This window comes from Aplysia californica, unplaced genomic scaffold (genome assembly GCF_000002075.1).
Source record: "Aplysia californica isolate F4 #8 unplaced genomic scaffold, AplCal3.0 scaffold00070, whole genome shotgun sequence".
NCBI classification, from domain to species: domain Eukaryota; kingdom Metazoa; phylum Mollusca; class Gastropoda; order Aplysiida; family Aplysiidae; genus Aplysia; species Aplysia californica.
Window position 1 is genome coordinate 1,797,733 of NW_004797340.1, and position 19,821 is coordinate 1,817,553.

At 39.4% G+C, this 19,821-nt stretch overlaps 1 protein-coding gene across 2 annotated transcripts in view; it reads right to left on the bottom strand.

The window, feature by feature from the left end:
* LOC101849596 (neuronal cell adhesion molecule) overlaps window positions 1–19,821 on the bottom strand; it is an 83,264-nt gene that overhangs the window by 30,734 nt on the left and 32,709 nt on the right. For both annotated transcript variants that reach the window (XM_013079995.2, XM_013079996.2), the window contains exons 9-15: window positions 16,393–16,532; window positions 15,538–15,684; window positions 12,887–13,039; window positions 9,325–9,538; window positions 6,756–6,853; window positions 5,572–5,647; window positions 2,631–2,752 (exon numbers count right to left, since the gene is read on the bottom strand). In XM_013079995.2, the coding sequence (XP_012935449.1) occupies window positions 2,631–2,752; window positions 5,572–5,647; window positions 6,756–6,853; window positions 9,325–9,538; window positions 12,887–13,039; window positions 15,538–15,684; window positions 16,393–16,532 (950 nt within the window). The remainder of the gene's footprint in view (window positions 1–2,630; window positions 2,753–5,571; window positions 5,648–6,755; window positions 6,854–9,324; window positions 9,539–12,886; window positions 13,040–15,537; window positions 15,685–16,392; window positions 16,533–19,821) is intronic.

Below are 19,821 nucleotides of genomic sequence, written 5' to 3' on the forward strand. Positions count from 1 at the left end.
TAATAATCGTTTCACTCACGCTGGCCAATTCCGGGTACAATAATTCTTTCAAATACATAAATCTGTAATCTGACAAAGAATATACATACATGAAAAGAAAATCACAAAGGCTACATGCAACACAATCAGGTCATATGTGAGGCATCATGGTGAAATCAGGGGCTCGTCAAAATGGTGAAATTAAAGAAATCTGTATTTTTCTGGTCATTTGCCAATTTTTTAAAAAAATTCTTTTTTTTTGGCTCAACACTTTTTATGTCCTTTTCACGGCGTCACTTTTCGCCTGATTCTGTTACCTTTAGTTAGCCCGACTCAGCAGCCCGCCGGAGCTCCCCCGGCTCACGGGGTTAATGAGCCCTGAAGCGACTTTGTTGGTTAGGACATTCGCATTTTTGACTATGTTTAAAAACGATATAACTTCTTCCCCATCCCACACTGCAAACCATTACGGGGATGTACTAAAAGCTCAATGTCTTGAGATTTATTCTGCGTTAGAATGGTTAATTTCTGTGCCTCAGTTTTTGTTCTAGACAAGTGTTTGTAGAGTACCCATTTTGTCCTATTTTAGTTTCAAACTTATGAATAAATGATTGTTAATTTATAAAAGGCACGACAGATCTCTCCAAAATCTGCGTTAAACTGACTATGAATATCATGTCTTTTACCATGAGAAATCTTAAATCTGCGCGATAAGTAATAGTCAAGTTATAAGAGAAGAAAGATGCACATCTGCATTTTTTAACTAAAGACGATCAGCGTTAGCTCTTATTTTACTATTAAACAAGAGAAAGTTACTCTGCATTTGTTCATGAATCATGCTGTGTCTGTGGCAGTCTGCATACAACTATAAAAAAATAATATAAGCGACCCTTCTTCCTTCAATTGCAAATATCCCAATTGCTATTAAAGATTAATGGGTATTCGGTCGTTGAAAGCAAGGCAAATGAACAAGCTTTATACCAATAACTACATACGTCCAAAAAACTGACAAGCACTAGATTTCACAGCATCAAGACACGTATAAGTGATGGAGATGAGAGATGTCACTAGATGGTACAATACAAGGAAAACAAGGTAGAGAGATAAGAACAATAGATGTTTGATAGGAAAGAAGGAGAAAACTACACCAGAGCCCCCACAAACCACCCTACCGCATGTTTGATATATAAACGAACATGAAGAAAAGTGTTGCAACTTAATCTCAAACTTTATACAACAATTGAAGAAAACTGACAAAAATAAGTGATGTAAATCATTACTAAAATCAATCAATCAAGGCAAAATGCTACACCCTGACCACTTTTTAATTATTCGTCTTCTTCATATTTTCTTTCACTATCCTAGAATCCTAGCATTTTGATACATGTCACTATGGAAACAATCACATAAAAGCATGACATCAGACACTGACCATGGAAACAACCACATAAAAATACGACATCAGACACTGACCATGGAAAATTGCCATGGAAACAACCACATAAAAATACGACATCAGACACTGACCATCACAACAAATTTCCATGGAAAACCACACAAAAATGCGACATCAGACACTGACCATGGAAAATTGCCATGGAAACAACCACAGTGGAAACCTGATATAACAGGGATGGAGGGAGTAGAGAAAATGTCCTGTTATATCCGATCCCTGTTAAATCAGAAATGCAAGGAAAGTAAGCTTTTGCGGACTAATATAGCTGTACTTATTCATGGGTAGTTTCCCGTGCCACAAGTACCCACAAACAGGGGTTTTGGCACTAACTTTCTCCTTGTCTCCTAAAACCACATCAGAAGAGCTTGGTCCACAGCATCTGCATCGAGTAGTCTCAACTTCTTTCGATCCAGAGCAAACTTTCCATTGGAGTATGCTGCTACTATCTTCTCTCTATCCTTGATAATGATGTGAATCGACCCTTGTGGAATGTCGAACTGACGACAAATCTCTGCAAGTGGAGCTTGCTTTTTGTCAACAACCTGGATTATTTTGTATTTTTTGTCAATTGAAAGGCATTTTCTCTTGCGCTTGACATCGTTGGCGACACATTACGCGTGCGTGTTGCTAGGTTTCGGGCTACATCGAGGTCTGCAGCACACCGCAGCCCTCTCTCGCTTCACACTCTGCGTGTGCTTGCAGTGGCATGGCTTTCATGGGCTTGCTCCATCACTGCGTTACTCTCTCTCACTCTCTCTCTCTTACTTTTTACACATTGTTAACGAGCCTTTGTCCCTGCTATAACCGGTTGGGCTCCGATGAGGCCCTGTTATTTCCGAAAACTTTTAATATAGAGAAAGAGAAGGAAAAAACAGGGATTTAAAAAATCCCCGTTATTACCGGATCCCTGTTATTACCGGGCCTGTTGTATATGGTTTCCACTGCACATAAAAACAAGACATCAGACACTGACCATGGAAAATTGCCATGGAAACAACCACATAAAAATACGACATCAGACACTGACCATCACAACAAGTTTCCATGGAAACCACCACACAAAAACATGTCACCAAACACTGACCACCACCACAGGTTTCCAAGGAAACAACCACACAAACATATGACATCAGACACCGATCATCACAAATTTCCATGGAGACAACCACACAAAAATACGAAATCAGATACTGACCATCATAGAATTCCAGCGACTCTTCAGTGCAGGACATCCCTGTGTTCAGCGAGATTACGTTGAAGCTCACACGCACTCGATGACCCACGGCCACATGCAGCAGCCACTTACATTTGTTTATGCTAGAAATTAAGACAACCCAAAGGAAAGTGTTTTATAATTTTATAATTTTTTTCTTTGGGGGGAGGGGGGGGGAGAGTGGTGGTTGAAAATAAGGCCTCACAGAGTTTCCACATAATAATAAATATCAATAATAATAATAATAATAATAATAATAACAATGATAGTAATGATAATAATAATAACAATAATAATAATAATAATATTTATAGTAATAATAAAAATAATAATGATACTAAAACTAATAATGATAATAATAATAATAACAATAGTCCTTCCATCATTTAACATCCAAGGAAGAAAAGAAAATATAGACCCCGCTAGCTACTGCGGAGAGGTACGTAAATGAAATGGCAGCAAGCAGCTTGTAATGATCTGAAACACTACAGCCCTCCCACCAGGGCAGTGCTACTGACTGAAGCTGTCTTTAGGCCGTTTCCAAAGCGGAAATATTAACATGTTCTTATGCACAGTAGAATTGTAAACGTACTGTTTGATCAATTTATCAATGTCATACTCATACTGTGGCGAAACAACATAGAGGGAACTACTGCTTTTTCTTTCCTCATCCTTACTTCCGTCATTTGTCCTCTACTTCTTTAGTATGTTTGTCACTCTGGTTTGCGATCTGCTATTTCCAGGGTGCCTTGATAGTCAAAGCAGACTTTGTGCTGTTGAGGCTAGAGAGGGGAGCAGATTAAGCCTGATTTCCCCATCTGGAGTTCTCCGTTAGACATTCACCCCTTGGTGCTCATATGACCGTAGGCAGTTGCGAGCGCCGTAAAACCTCTACTAAAACAATAAAATGACAACTCCTTGCACATGGCAGAGCCTCTCCTTTTCCTAGAGTGGTGTGCTTATCTACCTTAACATATGTGAGGCATCGTGGGGAAATCAGGTGCTCATCAAAATAATGACATTGAACGAAACAATATTTTTCTGCAGATAAGGGAATTTTTAATCAAATTTTTGTTTTTCGGCACATTGCCTTTATCAATATGTCCATTTAAAAACATATGTCTGTGGATTTTAAATAAAAACGGTGAATTTTCAGTTTCAAAGGACTCTCAAGCTATTGAAGTCGCCCAACTTTGGCGGCCAATTTCTTGCTAATTTTACTACTGGAACCAGTTAACCTCCATCTCCTTCAATCACAAAAATCTCGACTTCTATTCAAGATATATAAGTATTTTTTCATTGAAAGCAAAACAAATATACAAGCTTTAAAATGATACCAATAACTCCACATGCCCAAAAATTGATGAGCGCCTGATTTCACCATGATGGTTATTTAATTAAACCTTTTTATGGCTTCCACATAATCTATTAAAAAACACCTAAAACTACAGAGTCCAGCTGGAAAATCACACACCAGAGTGAGTGGTTCCAATGAGCTCAGAAAAAATCTACACAGTTCGTGCAAACATAAAGATTCTGACATCTTGCTACTTCAAAATTACAAAGTTCTATATGACATTTTTGGTCATTTTGGTTTACTAAGACCATGACGTCAGAAACCAAATGTTCTATCAGCTCTATCAAAATCGTAGGATTGTTCAGAGTCGTTATCAAGATATTCAAATAATTGCATTCCAAAGAGCTTGACATGTTGTGAAACTCAAATTTTTCAACGTCAAATTTCTCAAAACTAGGTACTGAGCAGATAGAACTTTGTAATTCTGAGGTAGTGATCTGTCAAAACTATCACTAGACAGTATCACAGCGGGAGCATACAACCAGAGATCAGATTGATACAGAGAAAGAGGCAGGCTGAGGAAACAAAGCGTTAACTCATTAACAGCGACTTTATACCAACACTGTGCTACCAAGCCCTCACATGGACAATAAACAAGAATCACCAAAATAAAATAAATGCCTGTGAAATGAGATGCCTAGGAAAAGCTTTGAACAAGACCAGAAGAGACAGAATGAGAAACGAGATAGTCAGAGAACAAGTTGGCTCGACTCCCTGCTTGGAGTGTAAAGACGAAAAAACGAGAATGAAATGATTCTGACATCTGTCAAAACTAACACTAGTCAGTGAGAGCATATAACCAGAGAGCAGATGGAAACAGATAGAGAGGCAGGCCCAGGAAAAGATGGAGAAAGGGAATTAGAAAAACATTAAACAGAAAAAATATGACCAAGCAACAGGTGACACTACAAACAAGAGAATAACAATTGCTTCTTCCCTCCACACCATGATGTAGCAGAGCACCTGGATAAGTAAAAAGCAAGTAAAGATGATACAAAATGTATGGCAACACCAGCACCAGTTTCTGTCAGAGTTGTAATGAAAGAAGTAGCATTTTTCATTATAGCAATAACAAATTCTAAGAGAAGTGCATATTGTCATTGTCACAAGTAATTCACTCAAGTCCAAATTTTGAGAATTTTCACACCCTCCCAAAGCTCTATCAAAGATGTACCATTCAACATCACCAAAATGTAGTTTACTGCTCTGGTTAAGGTTTACAATTTTCTTTCTTTTCACGATTCCTTGTAGGAACAACACAACAAAAACTAGTTTCTTTGTCTCCGGTGTAAAAAGTACCCCTCAAAAAAATTAAATAGATGGAGCAGCAAGTTTATTTGAAAATATGCACACGTTAGCATTTTCAGATAAAAAAGATAGGCTTCAAGCTGTAAGCGAGTATTACCCATCAAAATGTCCATAAAAGAATGAAGATTTCATATAAATTATGAAGGTGGAGTTGTAGTGCAGACAAGCAGACATTTCAGATTCATGCTGAAAAAGAAGCGAAAACAATAATGCAGCATCTAGTCATGCATGCCGACTTCCAAGGGTTAAAGAACTTACTTCATGCTGCTTCTCAGGATAATGATTTGTTCTGTTGTCGTTACACCCACTGTGTCAAAAGTTGGGCAACTGGAATCTGAGGAAAACATCAGCCTTCAGATGATACCAATAATTCCACATTCCCAAAAACTGACGAGCGCCTGATTCCACCTCGTCGAGACACATAATATATAAAAGCCTCTGCATAACATACTCGACTTAAAATGTATTCTCGACCATGAGGTTCCCTTTATGAAGTCCTGAGTCCCATTTAATATTTTTACTCTTTTAAAAGCCATGTCTACAAAGAACTACCTAAAACATAATTTCGGAAATCATCATCCAGTGCCAGATCTGCGACAGACATCGGCGATCATGGTTTTCCATTCATTCCTTTGCTCGGATGCTCTCAAAAAAACTACGTTTCCCTGATCTTTCCCTGTTATCCATTTGTTTAGGTTCCCTAAGTATGTTGTTCTGGGCTTACCCCTGCCTCGTTTGCCCTCAATTTCGGATATAATGTTCACTTTTCAAGTGATTTTAGTGAAGGATAGTCTGCTTACAACGAACAATGTACATTGTGAGAATAAACAAAAATGGCAAAAGGCCGTAAGGTAGATTTACTGTACTCAGGAATGCAGTGTAATCAGCCACAGTGAGATGGTAACCCAAGATGGAATAAGACAAGACGAGACAACTCTTCTTTACGTCATGTGACAAGCGCAGACCCCTCCCACTTTGCCAGCTGCGCGTATAACTCGCTGGGCTGGCGATAGTTTACATTGGATACCGTACTGCTGATCAACTTCGACAGTTCTGTTGCATGCACTAGTACTATAATTTAGCCCTGCGAGAGAGCGATATAGATAGATAGATAGATAGGTAGATAGATTGATAGATAATCTGGATAGATAGATAGACATTAGTTTGAACAGCGATGGAAAAAATTCCTGCACGCTGTGTTGAGGATGATGGCCTTGTGGAATTGAAAAAATATAAAAGATCATTGTTTGAAACAATCAGCCAATAACTAGAAAGCCCCTCCCCCCCCCCTCACATAATTGCATTTATAGAGCACATATCCACGTTCTACAGCATGGTCTATGCATTTTACAACTATCATTACCACAGCAGCAGCAGACTGTAAAAGGAACAGCGAATAACAACCCCCCCCCACACACACACAACTAAGGAAATTAACTCACATGTAACGTCCTCAAGAATAACATGAACGTCAACCTTCTTCTCCTCATAATCGTTGGATAGAACATGTTTGTACTCTCCTCCAATGGCAAAGTATTCCCTGTAAAAGAAACAAACATCGCGTTATAGAGTTAGTTCATCCAAACGATAAGCAATGAATAATAATGAAATCTTAATAATAATAACTGCATTCATATAGAGCATATCCACACTCCGCAGCATTTTTCATGCATTTTACAACTATCATTACCCCAGCAGCAGCAGACCTTAGAACATTCAGAAGCATTCTCAGCTTCCCGGGAAGCATACAGTGCAAGTTGCAGATTGAACCCGCTCAAACACTTACAAATGGACAAGATCTTTTGCAGTCTATAACCGGGTATCCATTCCCACCTGGGTGAAGTGAGGAATGTTCATGTACAGTGCCTTTCCCACGGACACAACATCGAGTCCCAGACGGGATTTGAACCCACCGCCTCACAGTTGTGAGTCTGAGAGCCTAACTTTTAAGCCACCAATGCCACAATCTTATGCTACGTCATCAGTCAAAATGTGATGTCTCTCGTTAAATATTTCAACGCAACATACTGGGCAAGGAAATTGATACTTAAAATGAGGGTGTCCTTGACTCCAATTGGTCACAAAAAAAAAGGTTGCATTTTATACAATCGAAATCATGTATGTTTATGCTTTAATTTTTTAAATCAATTTTTGTTACTTTGCTGTGGATAACCCAGTCACCACATCACTATCAGCTGGTGCAATGAACGTGTGTCACCATCTGCTGGTGTAATGAGCGTGTGCGTGCGTGTCATTATCTGCTGGTGTATTGAGAGTGTGTGCATGTGTCACCATCTGCTGGTATAATGTGCGTGTGTCACCATCTGCTGGTATTAAGTGCGTGTGTCACCATCTGCTGGTGTAATGTGCGTGTGTCACCATCTGCTGGTATAATGTGTGTGTGTCATTATCTGCTGGTATTAAGCGCATGTGTCACCATCTGCTGGGGTAATGTGCAAGTGTCACTGTCTGCTAGTGTAATGTGTGTGTGTCACTATCCGCTGGTATTAAGTGCGTGTGTCACCATCTGCTGGTGTAATGTGCATGTGTCACTGTCTGCTAGTGTAATGTGTGTGTGTCACTATCCGCTGGTGTAATGTGTGTGTGTCACTGTCTGCTGGTATAATGTGTGTGTGTCACTGTCTGCTGGTATAATGTGTGTGTGTCACTATCCGCTGGTGTAATGTGTGTGTGTCACTGTCTGCTGGTATAATGTGCGTGTGTCACTGTCTGCTGGTATAATGTGCGTGTGTCACTGTCTGCTGGTATAATGTGTGTGTGTCACTGTCTGCTGGTATTAAGTGCGTGTGTCACTGTCTGCTGGTATAATGTGTGTGTGTCACCATCTGCTGGTGTAATGAGCGTTTAGTTTAGAAAGTTTAAGTGTTTTACGGAACTTGCAACACAATAAGGTCATTTAAGTGCAGAAGATTAGAGGTGTTGCAAGAGAGTAACAAACACAAAATTGAAGGAGGGGAGATAAGGACGATAGATGTTTGATAGGAAAGAAGGAGCTAACCACGCCAGAGCACCCGCCAACCACCCACTATCTGCTGTGTGTCACTATCTGCTGGTGTAATGAGGGTAATTATTTTTGTCCCGTCAGTTACCGAAACTAAACATGTCACAGAAGTTGCATAAAGTTTGGGTTATTTTCAAATGGCTGAATTTAATTAATATGATTCTTATGTCTTTCAAATGTTCTGATCATTTGAAGTCGAAATAAATTAATTGCTACTGAATTACACTTTTTCCATTGTAACAAAGATAAGTCCAAATGTCCTGCCAGTTAGCGTGGAATAGCCCCATGATGCCTCACATGTCGAAAAAAATGTAAAGGGAGAAGTAGAAAGTGGTCATTTGTACATGTGATTGTCTTAGACAGGTGGCTGTTAGAACAAGTTCCACTGTACATTTTCCCCAAGCCGAAATAGAAGTGACGGACAAGATAAAGTAGGGTTTTTCTTATAAAATGGCAAAAAGCAACTTTACCTTTATCCTCAATAGCATGTGCTTCATTTCAAATAAACAAGCATCATTTGTATGTGTGCCTGGAGAAAGGTCCCAGTTGTCGGCAAAGCAATTTTTTAATAATGGGGTGAAAAGGCCAACAAAAAGTCATACCTGGTCAAAAATTAAGTTCCATCAGAAAACACACTTTTAAGCATTTCTTAATAACACACAGAGAGGATTTTATATTTAAAGTCTAAATATTTTATTGATTACTTCTGCAACATGTTGTACTTCACCAAATGTGCTAGAAATTTGGTCAATATACTAAGATTAAAGCTGTTTTTCTCCATTTGTTTTTTACACCCTGTGTTACAAAATGGCATATCTTTAAAACTACTAAAGACATTCGAAAACTCTTAAAACCAGTATGTTCAGCATTAAATTTGTGACATGAATAATATGCCCTATTTTAATATCCAAAATTTCCGACAACTGGGACCTTTCTCCAGGCAGGCAGGCATGCAAGCAGGCGCACACGCACACACACACTTATTGTACCTGCGAGTTAGAGCAGATGTGTTGATATACGCCTCGCCTGTACCCTGTATTTCCGTTATGAACGGAGGTGTAGTCCTGTACGTATGACTGGCTACCACCAAGGAGTACCTCAGGGTCTGACTTGGGTCTGTCTTCCCGGTCACTGAGAGGTCAACGATGTCACCGTAAACGATCCTCTGATTCCGTGCCGGAGATTTTAACACTACAATTGGATCTGAAAAAGAAGTTTATTAAGCCCCATCACTTACTTTATTGTTATCGTAGAACAAGCAGTATCGTAGCCTCAGAACTATTTTATTCCAAAGTGCATCCAGTTAAGTCCAAATTTTGAGAATTAAAAAATATTTACGCCCTCCCAAAGCTCTATCAAAGATGCACCTCTCCTCAACATCACCAAAATGTAGTATAATGCTATGGTCAAGGCTAATAATTTTGTCTTGCTTTTCATGATTCCTGATAGGAAAAATACAACAAAAGCTAGTTTTTTATTCTCTGGTGCAAGAAAGTACCCAAACAGACCTGAGTGGATTGCTTGTGACACAGACAATAGTGTCCTTATTTATTTCAGTAAACGATAGGCGAGTGCGCCATTAACTCAGTTGGTATCATGCTGGATAAGGGAGCAGATGGCCCTGTTCGAATCCCAGATAGGACATTCTTGAACTTAGGTCATTTTGTGGAGTTTTCAAAGCTTTCAACTCATTTGGCTCAGTCCTATTGAAGACAGATGTTAAATTTGGAGGTCCCGATTCTTAAATAAGGCTTTTAACTTTTTTAGACTGAACAAAATACACACCAGAAAGCTTGTTTATAGCCGGAAATAAGCACATCAGGTGGGGAGGGAAAAAAAAGGAGAAACAGAGGCAAGATCTTTCAGTGACACCCTTTAACCATCCCCATTTACCTGCCTACAATTTGCGTATTATTTACATGCATGGGCCTCAGAATTAGATTCCCATAAAATGACCACAGATGTAGCTTTTCCTTTCTTTCCTTTCAACTTTTATTTGCCTTCTTCTTTAACCATTCTGAAGCATCACTGAACATTTCACGTGTGAATTAATCTTTTCAGGAAAAAGCAAAAAATCCACTAAAAAATGATCAGAAATCATTAGCCCTCTGAGCCCTGACTTTTTGAGGCTACCATGCCCCTCTGCATGAGCTCCTGAGCCAGTCCCACCTTCATACATATCATCGTCAGAAACACATACCATATCCCACTCAGGGCAGTCCTCGTCATTACCAGAATCTAATTCAGAAAGATCTTCAAAATATAACGCCCTGAGTAGTTAACACTGTAAGTGTTTTCTGTGCGTGTTTTGTCACAGACGGGCTGGTTTGGGGATAGGGTCTTGCACACCGGTGTACCAGTGGCTAGGCACACGAGCTATTTCACTCCCAGTCCTACTCTTTCCTCAGTAGACGAGTTCCAAATCAATACAGTCGTAAGCCTCATGATAAAAAAAACAATGACGAAAGAGAAATTCTTCAGTGCTACAAACTGTTAGTTGGCACCTTTAGCTTTGATGAAAAGGTATTGGCTGTCATTATCATAGCTGCCCACCCCTCTCTGTGGCTATCAGGGACAGCCTTGCTTAAAATCAGGGACATTGACTAATTATCAGGGACACTTTATGCATAGTCGTTATACCTTAATACTGCACACCTGTCAACTCTCCTGAATTTTTCGGGTATCTCCCGAATTTTCACCGTTTTCCCGAGCAACAGAAATCTAGTTCAATTTCCCAAAATTCACACACAAACAAAAAATAATTATAATGTCAATGTCGTCAGAATGCGAAACTGGCCCGCAATGCAGGCCCTAGGCCTGAACCCTTGCATTATAATAGTGTAAATAGATGAGTAAACCCTAGGAGAGTTAGAGGAAGATATCTTAATATTATTATCATTATTATATTACGTCATAGCATGCCCGTGGCGTGATATAACTGTCTTCAAACTCACGGGCCACACTTAATTTCTCCTGGAGTCAATCTCTCTTCAAAATTCCCTATTTTTGATTTTTGAAAGTTGGCAGGTCTGAAACTGGTTTGCTACTGTCGTCTGCTAGCGCTGAGGAGAGCTGTTTGTTCTGTCGCTCTGTAAAGTTAACGAAGTCCGTAAACCGTCGTAAATCTAGACCTAGCTAGAATCTAGATCTAGGCCTAGATTTAGATAGCCTATCTAGGCTAGTTTGTGTGAAAGCGGGTGCGACAAAAATAGATTATGCTAATTCCCTCTCGCTCTCTCATTAGGCATAGTGCAAGTGATGCGTGTGGTGAAGGCATCGCGTGATTGTGAAGGTGGAGGTGTGTGTGTGTGTAGGTGTAGGCCTAGCCATCGTGTGCGTGTAGGCCTACGGTGTGGTGGTCTTGGCCTAGGATGCCTAGTGTGCGCTGTCACCAGTCACTGTCAGTTGCCTGTCATCATTGCAATGGAATCTTGTTCCCCTCTTCGCTAGGCCTAATTTTTCTGTTTTAGAAGTATGTTTGCCAAGTTTTTTGGGGACCGTTGGTCAAAATCCGTATTTCCGGGAGAACAGCGATTTTTCAAGAAAATCCGTACAAAATACGGATGGCCCGGGACAGTGGGCAGCTATGCACTATAAAAACCGTAAGACCCATCCAGATCTAGCTCTTGATCATAGTCATCTTCAGAGCTCTAAAAAAAACCATAAATAAATCTAGTTTCATATTTGCAACTGAAACTAACTAGGGGATTTGTCTTTTTGTTACCATCTCTCACTTATTCTCACTTCTAAAAAACACAGAATCCGGTTCTGTAATAATTACAGGTCTAAATTGTCCCACATGTGCTCAAAACCTGTTATTCCAAATCAAAATTTCTAGAGAAATTGGATAATCAATCGAAGTCCTCAAAATTTTTTCTTTTTCTTTTATAGTAGAGGGTTTTACGAAGCTCGCAACTGCATAAGGTCATATGAGCGCTAAGGGGTGGGTGTCAACAGAAAAGTCTTTATAGGGAATCAGACTTAAACTGCTCACCTCTCTAGCTTCAACAGCACCAGGTCTGCTTCGACTATCAAGGCACCCCGGAAATAGCAGGTCACAAGAGAGTGACAAACATACAAAAGAAGTAGAGGAAAATGACAAGGAAAATAAGTATCAGGAAAGAAAGAGCAGCAGTTCCCTGTTGTAGATCAGGCACAGTTATGAGCGTGACATGAGTCAGCCCATTTACAATTCTACTATGCTTGAACGAGAAATGTCCCCCCTTTGGGAATGGCCTAAAGACACTACAGTCAGTGAGTGGCACTGCCCCGGGGGTCCTTGAAAAAAGGATTTTTGTAAAATAAAAACTTCCACAAATGATGGTGCAAAATGAAACGTGTCATGAATCTACACGGGACGCAGTAAGACAATAGACGCTCCCATCGTCTCTCCGACCAGAGAGAGTTAAATCATTGAGGAGACCAATCCCTGAGTATGCTACAAACACATCCCAAATTATCTAAATTGTGTTGATGGGGGTGAACAAAACACCTTCACTTAAAAAAACAACAACCCAAAAACACCTCTCAACCCCATCTCCATCTACTCACTGATAACATTGAGGCAGGCGTTGTTGAACAATGTATCGTTGCCCTTAGAGACCTCACACTGCACACACAAAATGTCTCTCGGCTTCAATGCATGGAGGACCGAGAAGCTGGTACGTTCGTAGGACAGGTCGAAATGGTTTTTATTTATCACATCTGTGAATAATAGCAAAAATTTAAAACCTCCAGTAATTCCATGTAAGAACAGAAAAGAAAGAAAGGGGGAACTAAGAAAAGCTAATAAAAAAATAAAAAGAAAGAATAATAAAAAAAAGAAACGCAGCTTTACTAACCAACAAGATTTTTCTTTAAAAAAATGATTGTTTTACACGCAAAATGGTTAATAAGGCAAAATGTCATGATCTCAAACTTTTTTTTTCTTCAATTTTAGTGAGAGTTTTATGGCTCTTGCAATATAACTAAGTCATGTAAGTGCCGAAGATTAAAAGTGTTACCATAAAGTAACATACAAAGAACAAAATGAGGAGAGACAAGAATGAAAGATGTTTGATGGAAAAGAAGAAGCAAATCACACCAGAGAACCAGCCAGACCACCAACTCACAAACAAGAAAACCCACGCATGCCACACACATACACATATATTACATATATGGCAGCAGAACAGGTGCATTCCTTTACAATTCCTTCAACGTCAAATTACTTTTCGGCAATTGCCGAAGACAGGTCTGTTTTACCAGGAGTACATTTATTAGATGAAGAACTATCAAAATAGGTTCACTTGTTCTGATTTAATGACCAATTTAGTGATGCATATGTCACTTTTAGATTTTGTATCAAAAGACAGTCCTGGCATAGTGGCTCTACCCCCCTCGGAGATAAAGAGTTATACTAACTTGTTCCTTTTTCTTGCCTTTGACTAAAAACATACCAGTCCATCCTGTTTTTTAGTAGAGGGTTTTACGGCGCTCGCAACTGCATAAGGTCATATGAGCGCCAAGGGGTGGGTATCAACAGAGAAGTCTTTACAGGGAATCAGACTTACTCTGCCCACCTCTCTAGCTTCAATGGCACAAGGTCTGCTTCGACTATCAAGGCACCCCGGAAATAGCAGGTCACACGAGTGTGACAATCATACAAAAGAAGTAGAGGAAAATGACAATAGTAAGGATCAGGAAAGAAAAAGCAGCAGTTCCCTGTTGCAGATCAGGCACAGTTATGAGCCTGACATGATGAATCAGCCCATTTACAATTCTACTGTGCTTGAACGAGAAATGTCCCCCCTTTGGGAATGGCCTAAAGACACTACAGTCAGTGGCACCGCCCCGGGGGGGATAGTCTATCGTGGCCGAATCAGGTGCTCATCAATTTTTGAGCATATGGAGTTATTGGTATCACCTCAAAGTTTGTTCATTTGTCTTTCTTTTGATGAAAAAAAATAATACCCATCTGTCTTGAAAAGAAGTCGAGATATTTGTGTCTCGAGGCCGTGGAATCAGGCGCTCGTGAGTTTTTGGGCATGTGGAGTGATTTGTATTGTCTGAAAGCTTGTTTATTTGACTTGCTTTCAATGAAAAAATTAACCATCTATCTTCAATAGAAGTGGAGATATTCTTGATTGAAATAGGTGAGGGTTACCTGGTTTCAGAGGTGAAATTAACGAGAAAATGGCCTCCAAAGTTTGGTGACTACCATAGTCGGAGAGTCCTTGGAGACAGTAAATTTACATGTTTTGTGCATCTATTCAATGTTTTTAAGTAAAACCCACACAAGAATTTGTTTTTACACGGACATGAAAGGTGTTCAGCCAAAAAATAAAATTTGGAAAAAGATTGCCAAATAGAAAGAAAACTGCCTTTTTCTTCGATTTCATTATTTTGACGAGTGCCTGATTTCACCGCGATGAGTCACATTTGCTATTGAAGGAGGCCTGGTGTCAGAGGTGAAATTAGCAAGTAAAACGTTGCCACACTTTGATGTCCTCCAAAGCTAGAGTGTCCTTGAAAGTAGCAAATTTACATTTTATGTGCCTTAACGTTTTTCAATTAAATCCACACATAAAAGTGTTTTTAAATGGACATAAAAGGTGTTGAGCCAAAAAAAAAAAGTTTCGAAAAAAAATTGCCCAACAGGGAAAAAAAAATCCGGTTTCTTTGATTTCAATATTTTGATGAGTGCCTGGTTTTAACACGATGTCTCACATTTCTTATTGAAGGAAGTAAGAGTCGAATGGTTTCAGAGGTTAGTGAAAAAAAGGGTTTTTTTGGTGCCTGCCAAATCTTGAGTATCAATGAAAACTGCAAATTTATATTTCTTGTGCCTTTGATCAATGTTTTAAAGTAAAATTTGCACACAGATATATTTTTTAATGGATATAAAGAGAGTTAAGTCCAAAAAAATTTGATAAATACTGCCGAACCGGCAGAAAAAAGTAGGTTTTTCTCCTTTTTTTCATTAGTTTAAAGAACAACTGATTTCACCACAATGCTACACATACATAAACTTGAAAACAAACAGCCACAAACCAAACCATGCACACACATATTTATAACCTTAAACACAAACGTATGCACACAAATAAACTTAAACACAAATGCACACACTAACTATACACACACAAATAAGCTTTAAACACAAACACACCCACACATGTAACTCGTTTTGAGTCATTGCTACACTATGTGACAATTCTCACCCCATTCTACAGATCGACCATCTAAGAACCACTTCACGAGCGGTCGATCCATCTCATCCGGCAAGTAAAGAGCGTCACATTTAAACGTTGCGTCGCTGCCCTCGACAACAGTCTGAGCTTTTGGTTCCTCGATGGACAACAGCCCAACTGTAGAGGAAAGCAAAATTATTCAGTCAGACCTGCTCCAATGGCCACCTGTATAAGACAATCACTTGAACAAATGGCCATTTACTATTTCTCCCTTTATGGTTTTTTGTTTGTTTTTGTTTAGTTTTTTATTTTAATTTTTACATTATCATGACACTTTGTAAGACAGCCACCTATCTAAGAAGGCCACTCTTATTCTCAGCAAAGGGTGACCTAGCCAGTTTGGTTTCATAACTAAAGAGATCTTTGAAACTATTCCATCATTGCATTCTCTCACACAAAATGTGCCTTGTATCGTGCCCATCATACCATTCATGCAAGCGAACTGCTCTGTCTTCCTTGTAACATTATGCCCACTGCACACTGTCAATCGCATTCAACTGCACTGGGTCAGATTTAGTCAGATGTTTCTTCACGAATAAGGCAAAAGCTGCCATTTCAATACATTTCAACTGAGTTCAACAGTAACCTTCAAAACCAAGTGCCTGTGTTTTTCATTGGTGCAAGTCAAGTGAGCCAAAACGGTAGCTTTTGCCCCTCCATTGAAAAAAATATGGCCGTTCCCAACTCAATTTGATTGAATATAACTGACAGCGTGCACTGGATAAAAGCTCCCTTTGTTGACGGGAACAAAAGAAGTAAGTATTCAAGGTGTTCACATACACTCATTTTTTAAATAAGAAAGATGAAAAAAAATAAAAATCAAACCTTTTTCATTTAAGGTGAAAGTCTGAGAATCATAGCCGTAGGGGGTAAGACTTTCACATCTATACTTCTTCGACCTTTGTATGCCCGGCCATCGTATATACAATCGATGGTTATCAGAGGAGACAAAGTAACGGTCATCCCTGAAACACAAGAGCAGGAGCTGGAGTCACAGAGTTGCCTTGGCTTCATTTATGGGGGAAAGATAACCACATCACCTCAGCTTTATTTGTGTACGAGAAAGATAACCACATCACCTCAACTTCATTTATATTGGAGAAAGATAACCACATCACCCCAACTTCATTTATATGGATGGGAGAAAGAAAACCACATTTGCATCATTTATGTGGCAATAAGGTAACTACATTACCTCAATTTCATTTATACAGGAGAAAGGTAACCACATCACCTCAACTTCATTTATATGGAAGAAAAGTAATCACATCACCTCAACTTCATTTAAACAGGAAAAAGGTAACCACATCACCTCAACTTCATTTATATGGGAGAAAGGTAACCACATCACCCCAACTTCATTTATATGGAAGAAAAGTAACTACATTACCTCAACTTCATTTATACAGGAGAAAGGTAACCACATCACCTCAACTTCATTTATATGGGAGAAAGGTAACCACATCACCCCAACTTCATTTATATGGAAGAAAAGTAACCACATCACCTCAACTTCATTTATATGGGAGAGAGATATCTACATTACCTCAGCTTTATTTGTGTGGGAGAAAGGTAACCACATCACCCCAACTTCATTTATATGGAAGAGAGATATCTACATTACCTCAACTTCATTTATATGGAAGAGTGTTATCTACATTACCTCAGCTTTATTTGGGTGGGAGAACGGTAACCACATCACCTCAACTTCATTTATATGGGAGAAAGAAAACCACATCACCTCAACTTCATTTATATGGGAGAGAGATATCTACATTACCTCAACTTCATTTATACGGAAGAGAGATATCTACATTACCCCAGCTTCATTTATATGGAAGAGAGATATCTACATTACCCCAGCTTTATTTGTGTGGGAGAAAGGTAACCATATGTGTCATGATGCGGTGGAATCAGGCGATCGTCAATTTTTGGGCATTTGGAGTTATTGGAATCATCTTAAAGCCTGTTTATTTGCCTCTCTTTTGATGGAAAAAATATCCATCTACCTCGAATAGAAAGTCGAGATATTCGCAATTGAAGGGGGTTGGGGTCGCCTGGTTTCAGAAGTAAAATTAGCTAGAAAATGGCAGCCGACGTTTGGTAAATCCCAAAGCCTGAGAGTCCTTGGAAACTGAAAAATTAACATTTTTTCTGCTTTTAATCAATGCTTTTCAGTAAAATCCAAACAAAAATGTGTTTTTAAATGGACATAAAAGGTGTTGGGCTAAAAAATAAAAATTAGAAAAAAAATTACCCTTCGTCAAAAAAAGGGCCTATTTCTTTGATTTCATCATTTTGACGAGCGTCTGATTTCACCTTGGTGCTTCACATATGGCTTTGGCTTTATTTATGAGGGAGAAAGGTTAAAAAAAAGGGGAAGGCCTTTTTTTGTGTACCACAGCACCCCTATTCAATGGGGAAGGGCAGAAGAAATGAAATATTAGCTAGGAAAATCAGTTGTGGAACGAAAGCTAAACATTATAAAGATTGTTTACATCTTCTTTATGTTCTCAATAACAAATCGCTACTTAAGGGGGAGCGCGGCTTTTAAAACGGACGATTTTGGGGTCAAATTATGGTATCGAGGTTTTTTACATCTTGTGAAACTTCAACCTCTCCCGTACCTAAAAATAGCTATGAGAGAATTTAGAAATAGCGTATTTACACCTAAAATGTCTTTCAAAACACTAGGGTAGGGAAAAAATTGTATGATTTTGAGAAAACATGATCTATTTCTCATCAATTGACCAACCAATAATTAAAGTTTATATCGGAATAAGCATACAGTGTTGTATATCGATGGAATCGTTATTTTCCCCTCTGACTGAATAAATATGCAACTGGGTCATGACGTCTCATCACTGCTTCCTATTAGCTCAGAACGAGACAAAGGTTTGACCAAGATTGACCTAGATTGTGGGCTGAATGTTTACTACTGAGATGACCTTGAATGTTGATTGGCTAATGCGAATGACCCCAAGGAATGCTCGAATTCTGTTGGTTCTCCACCATAGTTACAAGGTCACTTCCGCAAAGCTTGACCCATAATTGCACGTGGAATTTTCCGTCTTTTCTTGAATGAACAAAGGATTTTCTTTGTATACAGGCTCATGTGTGTCGATTGTTTGTGCGCATGTGTACTTGGTGTGTAGTCTCAAGTCAAAGAAACGCATTTGTCTCTCGAAACGAAGGGCCACTTTCAGATTACGTGCTGGATGGCAGCATCACTGTGTCGATAACGCTCTACAATTGCTGTGCTCACTCGTCTCTGATATTGTTAGTAAGGTTGTTACTTACTTAGGCCTTCTTGTATACTTGAAGCGGACATTCTAGATTTGTTCTAGATTTGTGAATTGCGTTAGTATTGAAAATGCCGAAGAAGAAGGTGACTGGTCGTTCGAAGCAGCTGCAGAAAGCTTGTGAGATGCGTGGAAAGGCTGTGGAACTGGAACTCGATAGGAGCTGTGAAGCTGAGGTTGAGGTACGTAGACAAGATTCTCTAGCCTAGTGATATCAATTTATATGTGTACTTTAGTATAAATGTGGTTACTAGAATGATAGAACTAGTAGTAGATCTAGATATAGCGTGTGTAGATCAGATCTGTACCATGTGGTTTGTGTGCACGCGTGTGTGTGTACTTTAGTATTTGTGGTACTAGAATGATATAGATCTATCTAGTAGTAGTAACGTGTGTGGATCTAGATCTATGTGGTTTGTGTGTGTGTGTGTGCATGATTAGACTCTATTCTTTGTTGCAGAAATGAAAAATATCTATTGATTCTTCTTACTGAATTTGAAATGCATGGTTACCTAGGCCCTATATTCATTTTTATATAGGCACAATTTTTTTCAACTGTATGACTTTTTCATGTAGGCCTACAGGCCTAATGTTTTAACATTTTCAGTCAACAGATTTTGAATATTCAGTACCAGAAATTTACTTGCATGAAGCTGATTTTTCCGTAACTTTTTTTCCGCATTCCTCGTCTTCTGTCCCTGTGCCCCCAGAGATGCCTGCATCGTCTTCGATTCTGGATATTCCAGAGACCCCGCGGCCTGTCTTTCCACCGGACCCTCTGCTGCTGATCCCTCTCCGTTCCCAGGAGAAGCTGAGTAGGTATGTCGTGCCTGCTGCTGCTGAAGATACGTCTCGAGCCATCGTGGAGTTGTCGCAGGTTGAGGGGCTGTTCCAGCAGCTTCAGTGTCCCCAGTGTGGCATCGTTGGGACTTTGTCGCTACGTCAGATGGGT